At 41.6% G+C, this 14,841-nt stretch overlaps 1 protein-coding gene across 1 annotated transcript in view; it reads left to right on the forward strand.

Annotated features, from left to right (window-relative positions):
- The window catches only part of UVRAG (UV radiation resistance associated), a 166,408-nt gene that overhangs the window by 107,123 nt on the left and 44,444 nt on the right, over positions 1-14,841 (forward strand). The window contains exon 13 of the mRNA XM_077841751.1: positions 7,467-7,545. Within this exon, the coding sequence (XP_077697877.1) occupies positions 7,467-7,545 (79 nt within the window). The remainder of the gene's footprint in view (positions 1-7,466; positions 7,546-14,841) is intronic.

A 14,841-nucleotide genomic window follows, 5' to 3' on the forward strand; every position in this document is an offset into this window, starting at 1 on the left:
ATCAAAAGTGCCGTATACCCAATCTGGACACCCGTAGGTAGATGGTGAAGAATATGGAACACCAATGACTTCCTGCAACTCAGAAGCATCACTTAATAAGCAGGCTGCTCTATTCGGAGCTAGTTTAAATGCCCATATTATCCTGAACTGTAGTCCCCTGTGGAGCACATTGCAGTAATCTATTCTTGAGGTGTAGCAGTATCACAGTAGTAAGGCCTGCATCAGGAAGAAACAATTGCAATGGCCAGCTGCAGATGGTAAAAAGTATTTCTGCACACTGCTGCTTTCTGATCATCCAACAGCAGCTGGAAATGTAACCAAATCATGAAAGCTTTTTAGGTTTTGTGCTTATTCCCACAGACAGGAAAGGGTGCCTTAAGAACTAGAAAGTAAATATTCAAATATCTACCTTGGCTTAGCTTGGCTACTTCTGTTTCACTGATTACATCTTAACTATTCAACTGGAATTGAAGTGACCGTATCCAGCCTCTTTTAGCTTTCCAAGTTGTGATTTGTATTGCATATATTGAATTTCTCTACTTTGTATTTTGTAGAAGGGCTTTTAAACCTAAGTTAAAAATGTAAGGTCTTGCCCTAAATTCTGAAAATGCCACTGTCAATTAAAAATATGGCTTACTATATAAAACTATCCTTTTAAACGGTTAGCATCTGACATAGTTAGCATGCAGCTGCACACCTAACGCTTACACTGCATTGTCAGATGTATTCATTTGACAAATGCTTGCTAAAAGTGAAGACTAATTTTTAAGAAATGGCTTCCTAAGATTTCACTTGGCAGAGTAGGTGTGGACCTAAAAATTATCAAACCAATGAAAATGGCGAGTATGTTGCTTTGTGAAGATTGGAAAGATTTTCAAATATTCTATGCATGCTGTTTAAACTTTCAAGTTTGAAGCATTGTGCTATCCATGTTACAAGAGGTCTTCACAGAGTTAAAACTTAACAAAATATTATGTGATGCTAATATAGCCAGGCACTTTTGCCAATTCTAATTTATGGAAGGGACAACCTCTTGTGGGTAAATAACAGTCTTGGGTGTTAGAACTAGGTCATTCCTAGCTCAGGTGACCTTGAACAAGTCACATGACCTCAGCCTGAGTTTCCCCATCTTTTAAAAGTAGGGATTCTTACCTTTGACATGAGTGTAGTGGAGCTGAACTCAGGTTGTGTCTACACTGCAGCTAGACACCTGTGGCCAGCCCATAACAGCTGACTCTGGCTTGTGGGGCTTGGGGTATGGGGCTGTTTCATTTCAGTGTAGACTTCACGGCTCATGCTGCAGCCCAGGCTCTAGGACCTTGTGAGGTGGGAGAGTCCTTGAGCCCAGGCTCCAGCCTGAGCCCAGACATCTACACTGCAATGAAATGGTCCCACAGCCTCAGCCCCGTGAGCCTGAGTCAACTGGCATGGGCCAGCCCTTGGTTTTTCACTGCAGTATAGACATACCCTCCGTGTTTAAATTGGAGACACTCAGTAGTATTCAAGCATAAGTAGTATTTGCTAATGTTGGTATCTGTCTCCAATCCCCCTGCCTCTTCTAGATTGAAGGAGGGGGAAGGATTTCTTATCTCTTGGCTATCCCACAATCTGTCGTGCAAATAAATTAAAATGAAGAGGTATTGTTCCTGTTAAGTGTGTGTGTGTTTGGACTGCCGTACCAAGGATACTCAGTCTCATTTTCAGTGTGTCTGACTTCTGTGGGAGTGAGAACTGAGACTATATAAACTTTTATTTCAAACTCAAATACATTCTAGTTGTTAGACCTGGGTCATAGAAAGTGGCTCTAGTCTGGTCTTTTGCCATGCTGTCATCTAAATTCAGGCCAAATAGTTTTAATTTGAACTCTGCTTTGATCCCCACAACTTAGTCATTTATTTCCTGTGTGGAGAAATAATTGTTGATACTTAGTAGTATTAAAAAGTGCATCTGTTTTGTATATTAATTTGAGTATAACACAATTTAGACTACTTTTTTTCCAGATAGTTGTTCCACCCAAAATTTAAAGTGTTTTCAGTGTGAGCACCACAGTATTGGCAGTTGACCGGCAAGGGCAGACTTGTCACGTGTGGTGCTACTTAGAATTACAGCAGTCCGACTTCCTGTCCCCTCCATCACCAGCACTCCACATGCTTGTCCGTGGTGATGCTAGAGCCGATATCACACTTATAGCCCAAATAAGGGGCTCTGATGGACCAGGAATAACACTACTGTGGGGACAGCAATTAGTGCAGTTGTAACTTAACAGAGGTGGAGAGTTCAATTCCCATCCAGGCAAACATGCCTTAAGATTTTAGGGATTTGTTTGCTACTATATTTAAGAAGTTAACTTCCTGTGAACCAAAACATTAAGCAATTAGAAGCATGGACTGTTGTAGTCTTGACTAACGCACTCTTAAAAGAAACAGGGTGTCTGCCGTTTGTTTTAATTGTAATCAGCCCTGCTTCTTGATTCTGAAGTCTGTGGAATACTTTCTGAAATTAAACATAAAATCATAGAAATGCAGGGCTGGAAGAGACCTCAAAAGGTCATAGAGTCATTCCCCCATGCTGAGGCAGAACCAAGTATACCTAGATCATCCACAACACCCCTTGGCAGTCTGTTCCAGAACTTAACTACCTGCATAGTTTAAAAATTGTTTTTCCTAATATCGAACATAAATCTCCTTTGCTGCAGATAAAGTCCATTACTACTTGTCCTACCTTCAGTTGACATGAATAGTTGATCCCTGTCCTCTTTTTATAACAGCCCTTAACATAGGTGAAGACTATCATATCCCCTCTCCTGCCCCGTCATCTTTGCTCAAGACTAAACATGCCCGGTTTATCCTTTACTCATAAGTCACCTTTTCCTAAACTTTTTATTAGGGCTGTCGATTAATTGCATTTACCTCATGCAATTAACTCAAAAAAATTAATCGTGATAAAAAATTAATTGCGATTAATCACAGTTTTAATTGCACTGTTAAACAGTAGAATACCAATTGAAACTTATTTATTTTTGGATGTTTTTGTACTTTTCAAATACACTGATTTCAATTACAACACAGAATACAGTGTACACTGCTCACTTTATATTATTTTTTATTACAAATATTTGCACTGTAAAAATGATGAAAAATACTTTCTTTTGTTTAATTCACCTCATACAAGTACCATAATGCAATCTCTTTATCTTGAAAGTGCAACTTACAAATGTAAATTTTTTTTGTTACATAACTGCACTCAAAAACAATAATGCAAAACTTTAGAGCCTACTTTTCGTTCAGCCAATCTCTAAGACAGACAAGTTTGTATACATTTATGGGAGATAATGCTGCCCACTTCTTATTTCCAGTGTCACCAGAAATTGAGAACAGGCATTCTCATGGGACTTTAGTAGCTAGCATGGCAAGTTATCTATGTGCCAGATATGCTAAACATTCGTATGCCTCTTCATGCTTCGGCCACCATTCCCAAGGACATGCTTCTATGCTGATGATGCATGTTAAAAAATAATGTATTAATTATATTTGTGACTGAACTACATGAGGGGAGAATTGTATGTCTCCGGCTTTATTGTACCTGCATTCTGCCATATATTTCGTGTTACAGTAGTCTCGGATGATGACTCGGCACATGTTGTTCATTTGAAGAACACTTTCACTGCAGATTTGACAAAGAAGGTACCAATGTGAGATTTCCAAAGATAGCTACAGCACTCAACCCAGGGTTTAAGAATCTGAAGTGCCTTCCAAAACTGAAAGGGACGGGGTGTGGAGCATGTTTTCAGATGCTTTAAAAGAGCAAAGCTCCGATGAGGAAACTACAGAACCCGAACCACCAAAAAAGAAAATCAGCCTTCTGCTGGTGGCATTTGATTCAGATGATGAAAATGAACGTGTCGGTCAGCACTGCTTTGGATTGTTATCGAGCAGAACCCGTCATCAGTATGGACACATGTCCCCTGGAATGGTGGTTGAAGCGTGAAGGGACATATGAATCTTTAGCTCATCTGGCATGTAAATATCTTATGACGCTGGCTATGACAGTGCCATGCAAACACCTGTTCTCACTTTCAGGTGACGTGAACAAGAAGCGGGCAGCATTATCGCCTGCAAATATAAACAACTTGTTCGAGTGATTGGCTGAACAAGAAATGGGACTAAGTGGACTTGTAGGCTCTAAAGTTTTACGTTTTATTTTTGAATGTAGTTATTTTTTGTACATAATTCTACATTTGTAAGTTCAACTTTCAGTACTTGTATTGAACTGAAACATACTATTTCTCTGTTTTTTACAGTGCAAATATTTGTAATAAAAATAAATATAAAGTGAGGACTGTACACTTTGTATTCTGTAATAATTGAAATCAATATATTTGAAAATGTGTAAAACATCCAAAAATATTTAAGTAAATGGTATTCTATTGTTTAACAGTGCAATTAATTGTGATTTTTTTTTAATCTCTTGACAGCCCTGCTCTTTATCATTTTTGTTGCTCTCCAGTTTTATCCAAACCTGTCTGAAGTGTGATGCCTAAAACTGGACACAGTAATCCAGTTTAGTCTCCACCAGTCTGAGTAGATCTGAACAATTATTGCCTGTATTTTATAACATTCCTGTTAATACACCTCAGAATATTAGCTTTTTCGTGACTGCATCACATTGCTGACTCATACTCAATTTGTGATCCATTATACTCCTCAGATAGTTTTCTGCAGTACTACTACTGGTTAATCAGTTACTTTTTTATTATAATTTTTTTTGGTTATACAGATATCATGCAGAAGGATACATTTGAGCTATACAAATATAAACAAATTGACTTGGTCCCATCTCATAGTTTGGTAGCCCTGCTTTTGATGCCTGATGTGGGAACTAGGAAACACTGAGATCTCACCACACCAAAGAATGACTCTGGGTGGGCAACTCCAAATTTAACATAGTCTAATCCTGTATAAAGACTCTTCTGTGTGAAATTAACATCACACCGCTCCCAAAAAAAAGATGATTTGAACATAAACCAGTACTGCATTCAGGTGTTAAAACAAGTTTTGACTAACAACCTTCTTGCTTCTAACGTGGCTATTGTACGATGCTTTTGCCTATAACATTGGAATTCTTTCCAGAGTGAGTACTCAATCAATTTTCTAGGTTTTGCTTTCTATTTTAAAGATGCTAAATGCAAACAAGTAGTCAGTCTGTAAAGAACAGAGATTAGGGAAGGCAGGTCTGGAAGGAAAACATGATTAATTGATAGGAAGAGCTTTAGTAAGCCCACAATGCTTAATGTTTCAGGCTTTAGAGATATTAGTCTCTGGGTGGATGGCAATTGAATTGATGAACAGACTTAACTGAAAATGTAATGAACTACAGACTAACTCTGGGCTGCATGGCAAATTGAGAGCATGAGCTTAGCAGCATTGCTTACTATGAGCTAGGAGTACAAATTCACTTCACATAGGCCACCAGACAGCCATCAATAGTCATTATTTGCAGCCACGTTACACTAAGAAGTGCTTAAAAACATAAGAGGACATGGTTCGTGCTGCGTGTTTGACCAGGTTTAACAAATGAGTGTGACAGACAGAGGGAAGGGTAGAGGTAGGATTAGGTGAACAAAACTAAGATGACATAGAAATCAGGTAGCGCATTTTTCATTGGGTAGTGCCAAAATGTGCATGCCACTTTACATAGGCTAAGACATTCCCTGACTTACAGTTTAAAATTCAAGGAATTCAGTATTATAGTAATTACATGAGTATATAGGAAGAGATCTTATTAACTTCATGTTTCCCTAGCTCATTTCACTGATTTATGGATCTTGAATGTTAGCCAAATGTCAGAAGGAAAAAACTGGTAGGGAGAGAACTTTAAACTTAATGACTTTAAAGGGTTCATTACAAGAAATTGATTGTGCAGGAGAGAAACCTTTAAGTGCTTGATATTGTCTTTTTCCATGTCCCTTTAATTGAGGTTTCCATTTCTAACAGAAAATATATAGCTCTCATTTTCAGTGACTTAACGAAATACTATCGTGTAATGAAGCATGCTTTGTGTTTTAACAGCAGTATTATTGTCAAGACTGAATGAGTTTTATACTGTTAATTGTAATTGTAGCCTTTATAATCTAAATTCTGCGACAGTTGAGTAGTGTAACTGTAGGTATTGAAATGAACTCATTTTGATTTGTATCTTGCACTTAGTATATTGAGTGGTAGGTGTTTTTTTTGCAGCATACATCTTCAGTTTGAAAGCACTTTTATTTTCCTATGCTGCAGACAGCTTGGATTTATAGATGTATTAAGCAAGGTGAGCTAGATATACTAGTTATGGTGGTCTTTATACTGCTCAACTTGAAGTGACCCATTAAGAGTTTGAAAGTATCATAAAATTTGGAGTTGATGTCTTAATATTTCATCTGCCCGTAATACTGACCTATTAACATTTAGCTCTAATGGCTCTTTAAAATTCTTTTTAAATGTTGCAAATAATAATAGTGGCTGAGCTGCAGTAAAGAAGTCCTTTGAAGTCAAAACAAAATAGATGTTTTGTAATCACATGTCTAGAATGTGTTGCAGATAGCTTATAAGATACTGAGTTTAAAGACAAAAACCTGTATATGGTAGTTTAGATAGATTCTAAAACTGACATGTTAACCACCGTGAGCTCAGCCTGTAAAAGTCCCAACTGGCAAGACACAATATGAGGAAGTCAAAATGAGGAACCTCAGGAAAGAGTGCAGTAGAAGATTAAATTGTGAAATTAATGGCTTCATTGTGAACAATCATTTAAATCTCTATTAAGAATTTGCATATCTGATAATACCGTACAGTAATAATGAAGATTAAACTTGAATAAGCTTCAGTTACATTGGGGCTAAAATGATGGTCCTTATAACAAGCAGCAGCTGAGAACCAGCAACTACCCATGATGATTCTAATACAAAAGTATTCCTGCGTGCGATGTACTTTCCCATTACCTAAATCTCAGTATACATTTAGAGATCATATAGAATGTGCTTCCCTTATTACATACTGTACAACAGAAATAACCCCTTGAAATATGATAGTTGTGGGCTCTATATAGAGTCACTATTGCACTAGGTGTTCCAAAGCTCTACCCTCAAGGTCTTATTTAGAAGACATTTGCTCCCAGGGGGGACTTGAAAAAGGAGACAATAGAGACTTTGCAGCCCAAGCCAAGGAAGGGTTTCCATATATAGAATATCTCATGGAAGAAAGTGCATGAAGTGTAAGTGGGATTGGTGAGCAGTTGGTGTGCAAATTGTGCAGATTCATTGGGATTGGAAGTCTGCAGAAACAAGGCTATGGATTTGCTTGCACTCAGAAGTGTTCTTGCTGGTATCTCAGCAAATGGTTCTGCTTAAATCAGGCTAATTTTAAAGGTAAAATATTGAATATGTACTTTCTAAATCTGACTTTCTTCTGACCCTTCCTCATCAGGTTTCCACTGTATCCAAAGGGAGGAGAGAGACTTCAGTTTGATTATGGAGTTTATCTTCTCAACAAAAATATAGCACAGGTTGGTAAATTTTGAGATTTGTTACAGAAAGACGTGGTAAATTCCTAGAGAGACATTCTACCATGTGATGTCTGCACAGTGGCCTGTATTAAATGAGTGCATCTCATTTTTGCCAAGCGTTTTTTGCATCTAACATGAGCTGCTGCAAGAGGCCCATCGTCAGTTCGATGCAGCTGGACATAATGAGCATCCAGGACTCTGGCCCTTGAACTGTGCATGACCCCACTTATATGGTGCTGTATATGGCCCTTAAATTGTATGCTAAGCAAAAAACCCATTGATTTGATTATATTACACCTGTTTTGTATACTGACGATAGTGCAAAGCCCAAAAAAGGCTCACAAGTTAGAATCATAGAATATCAGGGTTGGAAGGGACCTCAGGAGGTCATCTAGTCCAACCCCCTGCTCAAAGCAGGACCAATCCCCAATTAAATCGTCCCAGCCAGGGCTTTGTCAAGCCTGACCTTAAAAACTTCTAAGGAAGGAGATTCTACCACCTCCCTAGGTAACGCATTCCAGTGTTTCACTACCCTCCTAGTGAAAAAGTTTTTCCTAATATCCAACCTAAACCTCCCCCACTGCAACTTGAGACCATTACTTCTTGTCCTGTCCTCTTCTACCACTGAGAATAGTCTAGAACCATCCTCTCTGGAACCACCTCTCAGGTAGTTGAAAGCAGCTATCAAATCCCCCCTCATTCTTCTCTTCTGCAGACTAAACAATCCCAGTTCCCTCAGCCTCTCCTCATAAGTCATGTGTTCCAGACCCCTAATCATTTTTGTTGCCCTTCGCTGGACTCTTTCCAATTTATCCACATCCTTCTTGTAGTGTGGGGCCCAAAACTGGACACAGTACTCCAGATGAGGCCTCACCAATGTTGAATAGAGGGGGATGATCACGTCCCTCGATCTGCTCGCTATGCCCCTACTTATACATCCCAAAATGCCATTGGCCTTCTTGGCAACAAGGGCACACTGCTGATTCATATCCAGCTTCTCGTCCACTGTCACCTCTAGGTCCTTCTCCGCAGAACTGCTGCCTAGCCATTCGGTCCCTAGTCTGTAGCTGTGCATTGGGTTCTTCCGTCCTAAGTGCAGGACCCTGCACTTATCCTTATTGAACCTCATCAGATTTCTTTTGGCCCAATCCTCCAATTTGTGTAGGTCCCTCTGTATCCTATCCCTGCCCTCCAGGGTATCTACCACTCCTCCTAGTTTAGTATCATCCGCAAATTTGCTGAGAGTGCAATCCACACCATCCTCCAGATCATTTATGAAGATATTGAACAAAACCGGCCCCAGGACCGACCCCTGGGGCACTCCACTTGACACCGGCTGCCAACTAGACATGGAGCCATTGATCACTACCCGTTGAGCCCGACAATCTAGCCAACTTTCTACCCACCTTATAGTGCATTCATCCAGCCCATACTTCTTTAACTTGCTAACAAGAATACTGTGGGAGACCGTGTCAAAAGCTTTGCTAAAGTCAAGAAACAATACATCCACTGCTTTCCCTTCATCCACAGAACCAGTAATCTCATCATAGAAGGCGATTAGATTAGTCAGGCATGACCTTCCCTTGGTGAATCCATGCTGACTGTTCCTGATCACTTTCTTCTCATGTAAGTGCTTCAGGATTGATTCTTTGAGGACCTGCTCCATGAGTTTTCCAGGGACTGAGGTGAGGCTGACTGACCTGTAGTTCCCAGGATCCTCCTTCTTCCCTTTTTTAAAGATTGGCACTACATTAGCCTTTTTCCAGTCATCCGGGACTTCCCCCATTCGCCACGAGTTTTCAAAGATAATGGCCAATGGCTCTGCAATCACAGCCACCAATTCCTTTAGCACTCTCTGATGCAACTCGTCCGGCCCCATGGACTTGTGCACGTCCAGCTTTTCTAAATAGTCCCTAACCACATCTTTCTCCACAGAGGGCTGGCCATCTATTCCCCATGTTGTGATGCCCAGCACAGCAGTCTGGGAGCTGACCTTGTTCATGAAGACAGAGGCAAAAAAAGCCTTGAGTACATGAGCTTTTTCCACATCCTCTGTCACTAGGTTGCCTCCCTCATTCATTAAGGGGCCCACACTTTCCTTGGCTTTCTTCTTGTTGCCAACATATCTGAAGAAACCCTTCTTGTTACTCTTGACATCTCTCGCTAGCTGCAGCTCCAGGTGTGATTTGGCCCTCCTGATTTCATTCCTACATGCCCGAGCAATATTTTTATACTCTTCCCTGGTCATATGTCCAACCTTCCACTTCTTGTAAGCTTCTTTTTTATGTTTAAGATCCGCTAGGATTTCACCGTTAAGCCAAGCTCGTCTCCTGCCATATTTACTATTCTTTCGACACATCGGGATGGTTTGTCCCTGTAACCTCAACAGGGATTCCTTGAAATACAGCCAGCTCTCCTGGACTCCTTTCCCCTTCATGTTAGTCCCCCAGGGGATCCTACCCATCCGTTCCCTGAGGGAGTCGAAGTCTGCTTTCCTGAAGTCCAGGGTCCGTATCCTGCTGCTTACCTTTCTTCCCTGTGTCAGGATCCTGAACTCAACCAACTCATGGTCACTGCCTCCCAGATTCCCATCCGCTTTTGCTTCCCCCACTAATTCTTCCCTGTTTGTGAGCAGCAGGTCAAGAAAAGCTCCCCCCTTAGTTGGCTCCTCTAGCACTTGCACCAGGAAATTGTCCCCTACGCTTTCCAAAAACTTCCTGGATTGTCTATGCACCGCTGTATTGCTCTCCCAGCAGATATCAGGATGATTAAAGTCGCCCATGAGAACCAGGGCGTGCGATCTAGTAGCTTCTGCGAGCTGCCGGAAGAAAGCCTCATCCACCTCATCCCCCTGGTCCGGTGGTCTATAGCAGACTCCCACCACTACATAATTAAAGTCGCCCATGAGAACCAGGGCGTGCGATCTAGTAGCTTCTGCGAGCTGCCGGAAGAAAGCCTCATCCACCTCATCCCCCTGGTCCGGTGGTCTATAGCAGACTCCCACCACTACATCACTCTTGTTGCTCACACTTCTAAACTTCATCCAGAGACACTCAGGTTTTTCTGCAGTTTCGTACCGGAGCTCTGAGCAGTCATACTGCTCCCTTACATACAGTGCTACTCCCCCATCTTTTCTTCCCTGCCTGTCCTTCCTGAACAGTTTATAACCATCCATGACAGTACTCCAGTCATGTGAGTTATCCCACCAAGTCTCTGTTATTCCAATCACATCATAATTCCTTGACATCACCAGGACCTCCAGTTCTCCCTGCTTGTTTCCAAGGCTTTCTGCATTCGTATATAAGCACTTGAGATAACCTGCTGATCGCCCCTCATTCTCAGTATGAGGCAGGAGCCCTCCCCTCACAGACATTCCTGCCGGTGCTTCCTCCCGGTATCCCACTTACCTCAGGGCTTTGGTCTCCTTCCCCCGGTGAACCTAGTTTAAAGCCCTCCTCACTAGGTTAGCCAGCCTGCTCACAAAGATGCTCTTCCCTCTCTTCGTAAGGTGGAGCCCGTCTCTGCCCAGCAGTCCTCCTTCATGGAACACCATCCCATGGTCAAAGAATCTAAAGCCTTCTCTCCGACACCACCTGCGTAGCCATTCGTTGACTTCCACGATTCGACGGTCCCTACCCAGGCCTTTTCCTTCCACGGGGAGGATGGACGAGAACACCACTTGTGCCTCAAACTCCTTTTATCCTTCTTCCCAGAGCCACGTAGTCCGCAGTGATCCGCTCAAGGTCATTCTTGGCAGTATCATTGGTGCCCACGTGGAGAAGCAGGAAGGGGTAGCGATCCGAGGGCTTGATGAGTCTTGGCAGTCTCTCTGTCACATCGCGACGCTTAGCCCCCGGCAAGCAGCAGACTTCTCGGTTTTCCCGGTCAGGGCGGCAGATAGATGACTCAGTTCCTCGGAGGAGAGAGTCCCCGACCACCACCACCCGCCTCCTTCTCTTGGGAGTGGTGGTCGTGGAACCCCCCATCTCAGGACAGTGCATCTCATGCCTTCCAACCAGCGGAGTCTCCTTCTGCTTTCTCCCCCCAGACATATCATCTGGTCCACTCTCTGCAATGGTACCTGTGGAGAGAACATGAAAGCGGTTAGTTACCTGTGTCCGCGTTGCTGGAACCCGGACATTCCCCCTTCTTCTCCTGGAGGTCACATGTTGCCAAGCTTCTTCACTGGCCTCTTGGCTCCGCTGTGCAATCTGCTCTAAATCTTTAGAGCTTTGTGCCCTTAGAAGCATATCCTGACTTTTGTCCAGAAAATCCTCCGTTTCTCGTATGCAACGAGAAGTTCTGTTTTTTCAAATCATGCAACCTTTAACTGAACACTGTACTTTTGATGTGGTCCCACAAAAACTGTAAAAATGTTTACATTATTAGTCTGAGAAGAGACCATACGTGCTCCAGAAGATCTATTTACCTTATTCCTATCCTTAACTTTATTTTTCACTCTTGAGCTTTTCCCGCAGTACAACCCTAACCAGTTTTCTCTCTCCCCGCTTCTTGATAGTGTTTTATCCTAATCTGTGTTAATATTTGTTGCTAATACCTATGCTTATCTGTTCAATAATTTAAACTCATTTAAACAAATTTAAACTCATTAAATTTAAACTCATGAAGAAGTCATGTCCTTGTACTGGTTTCTAACCCTTTGTTTTTTTTGCTATGTAAATTTTATTTAATATATTTTGCTTCCTAAATAACCCGTATAAGTTTTGATTTATGAAAGTACTATTGTCGTACCTGCACTTAAATGAAGAAGTTTGTGGTCCACTAAAATAGTAGTCCTGTTCAGTCTTCCAATACTCCCAATGACTCTTCTTCATAAATCTCTGTGAATGTGAACGGAGGTCTCATTTTAAAGTGTTTCCTGTTCCTAGAGTTACAGGTCTCTTCTGTTGAGGTTGATGAAATAACTGGTGTGTGAAATAGCTAAAGAAAAGTCAGTGAAGACATAACTTGGCTGTATGTCTGTATATGCAATAGAACTTTTCATCATAAGAGCAGGTAGAACACTTTTTTTTTTTCTGGAAAACTAAAGCACTTGGTATATACATAGTAAGTTTACCCTTGACCACTAAAACATAAAGGAAAGAATCCTACGTTTGTCCCTTTTTAAGTACTGCTGGGGGGGGGGAGGGGGAAGAGTTGAGGACTGTCAAATTCAAGTGGGCTTTACAAACTCTTAAGACACCTGAAAATTATTCAAAGGTAGGTTTAGTTCACTTGGAAAAACAGAGGGTCTTGTGTATGCAGAAGGGACCTGATGTGGGTTGACTAACACTTGTCAATGGGGAACTGGGAAACGAGAATGCTGCCTCTGTCTCCTTCTTGCAACACCAATAACCTGGGGTTGGCAGTAGGATCTGAATGGGAGCAAGGAGCTGGCCACATTCCACAGCAGCACTCCTGTCGGCCAACCAGTTTTCCATCAAGAGTTAATACTGTTCAGATCTTTAAATTTCTCAGGAGTACTTCCATGACTGCTATGTGAAGCTGCATGAGCCAGGGTGGTAGAGCCAGTGGAGTATTGTGGAAAGAGCTCTGCTCTCAAAGTCTGAGAAGGCGCACTTCCATGTGGGTCTGAGTGATCTGTGAGAGTGGAAAGCCTAGCCCCCTGCCAAATTTGCATTACCCCCAGCCTCTTCCGCTTAAGGAAATTGTGCAAGGTTCCCCTCAAGTGTTCCTGCCTTTGTAACTCCTTCCACCAGGTTTCTGTGTATGTGAGGAGGAGATCTGGTCCATAATGCATAAAGTTATTGAAATCAAAGCTTCTCTAAAGATTAACTGGTATTTTGTAAAACAGGGCAATAAGAATGAAAACCATATCGTGTACTCAGGAGAATTCAGGTGTTTTGTAAAGCATTATTTGGGAAACATGCTTTGTGTCAGTCCCCATTCAAAACCAAGTTTTTAATTCTGTACGTATAGAATAGCTTTCATCTGTTTTGGGCCCAGAATTTTTCCCTTTTATTTATAAAATACAAAGCCTAAGCACACGGAGCAGTTCCTTCCCCTTCTGTGATAGTTGCCGTTAGGAAGCCCAGAAATGTCTAGCTCCCTTTGCCCCTGATTATAGTGATCCTACAAGTCGGGTTTAAGAAGTAGAAATTGTCCAGTATGGTCAGGGACACAACCCCGTGACCTGGGTGTCCCTAAACTTGACTGCAGATGCTGGGACTGGATGATGGGATGGATTACTTAGTTGCTCCGTTCTGTGCATTTCCTTTGAAGCATCTGGCACTGGCCACTGTTGGAAGACAGGATACTGGGCTAGATGGACCTTTGGTCTGATCCAGTGTGCTTATTTTATGCTCACTGCCAATTCCCTGAAATAGTTATGTAGAATGTGATTATTACTTTATCAAGTTGTAATTATTAAATTATCAAATGCAGACCGTTGGCTAACCTAGTAAAGTAAGAATTGCAGTAATGTCCAGGGTAGATTGATGATTTTAAATTGACTTCGATTTAAATCAGTGTAAATTGTGATTTAAAATAGCAAGCAGAAAATCTTTATTTAAATAATTGATTTTAAAGTTGATTTGTATTTGTATTTTTTAACTTTGTTTTCGTAAGGAGAGGCTGATTCTCATTAGTTGCAAATTAATGCTGGTTACCAACCAAATATAGCCTTTACTCTATATGATGCTGCCTTCTTCATACCTGGCAGATGATTTTAAACATGTTCAGGATCTGGTCCAGAGAGTTGCAGACTCCTTTTAGATTCCTCTTGAGGAGATGAAAGAGCCTCATCATAAGCTGATCAATATCCTGCATTCACCCTAATCATCCTGCATAGCTTTGCCTGTTAATAAAGCTTTTCTGGACCCAGCAAAGATCTGGCACACCCCAGCATCTACTCCACCTCCATGCAAAAAAGCAGAAAGTATTACATCCTGGAAAAGGACGTGGGTTTTATTTTCCCATCCTTCACCTAACTCCTTGGTAGTTGACCCAGCTCATGAACATGGAAGGCAGCACCACACTAAAACCACACCTCACCATGGAAAAAAACTCCATAAGTGTCTAGAATTACTGGGGAGGAAATCTTATTTCTCTGCCTCCTTACGGCTTAATTGGTGATTCTGTCAGGCGTTAATGGCAAAGTACAATCACGTCAATTATACTAAGCTGAAATCTTTTGTTGACCACCTACCAACAGAGCACAAGGAACAGTTCCAGGCAGTTATTGCAGAGGGCCATCTAGTTGCCAGAACAGCCCTGCAAGCATCCCTTGATGCCACTGATACTGCCACCCAATCAATTGCTGCAACTGTAGTGATG

Source organism: Eretmochelys imbricata, chromosome 1, assembly GCF_965152235.1.
Source record: "Eretmochelys imbricata isolate rEreImb1 chromosome 1, rEreImb1.hap1, whole genome shotgun sequence".
Taxonomy (NCBI): Eukaryota; Metazoa; Chordata; order Testudines; family Cheloniidae; genus Eretmochelys; species Eretmochelys imbricata.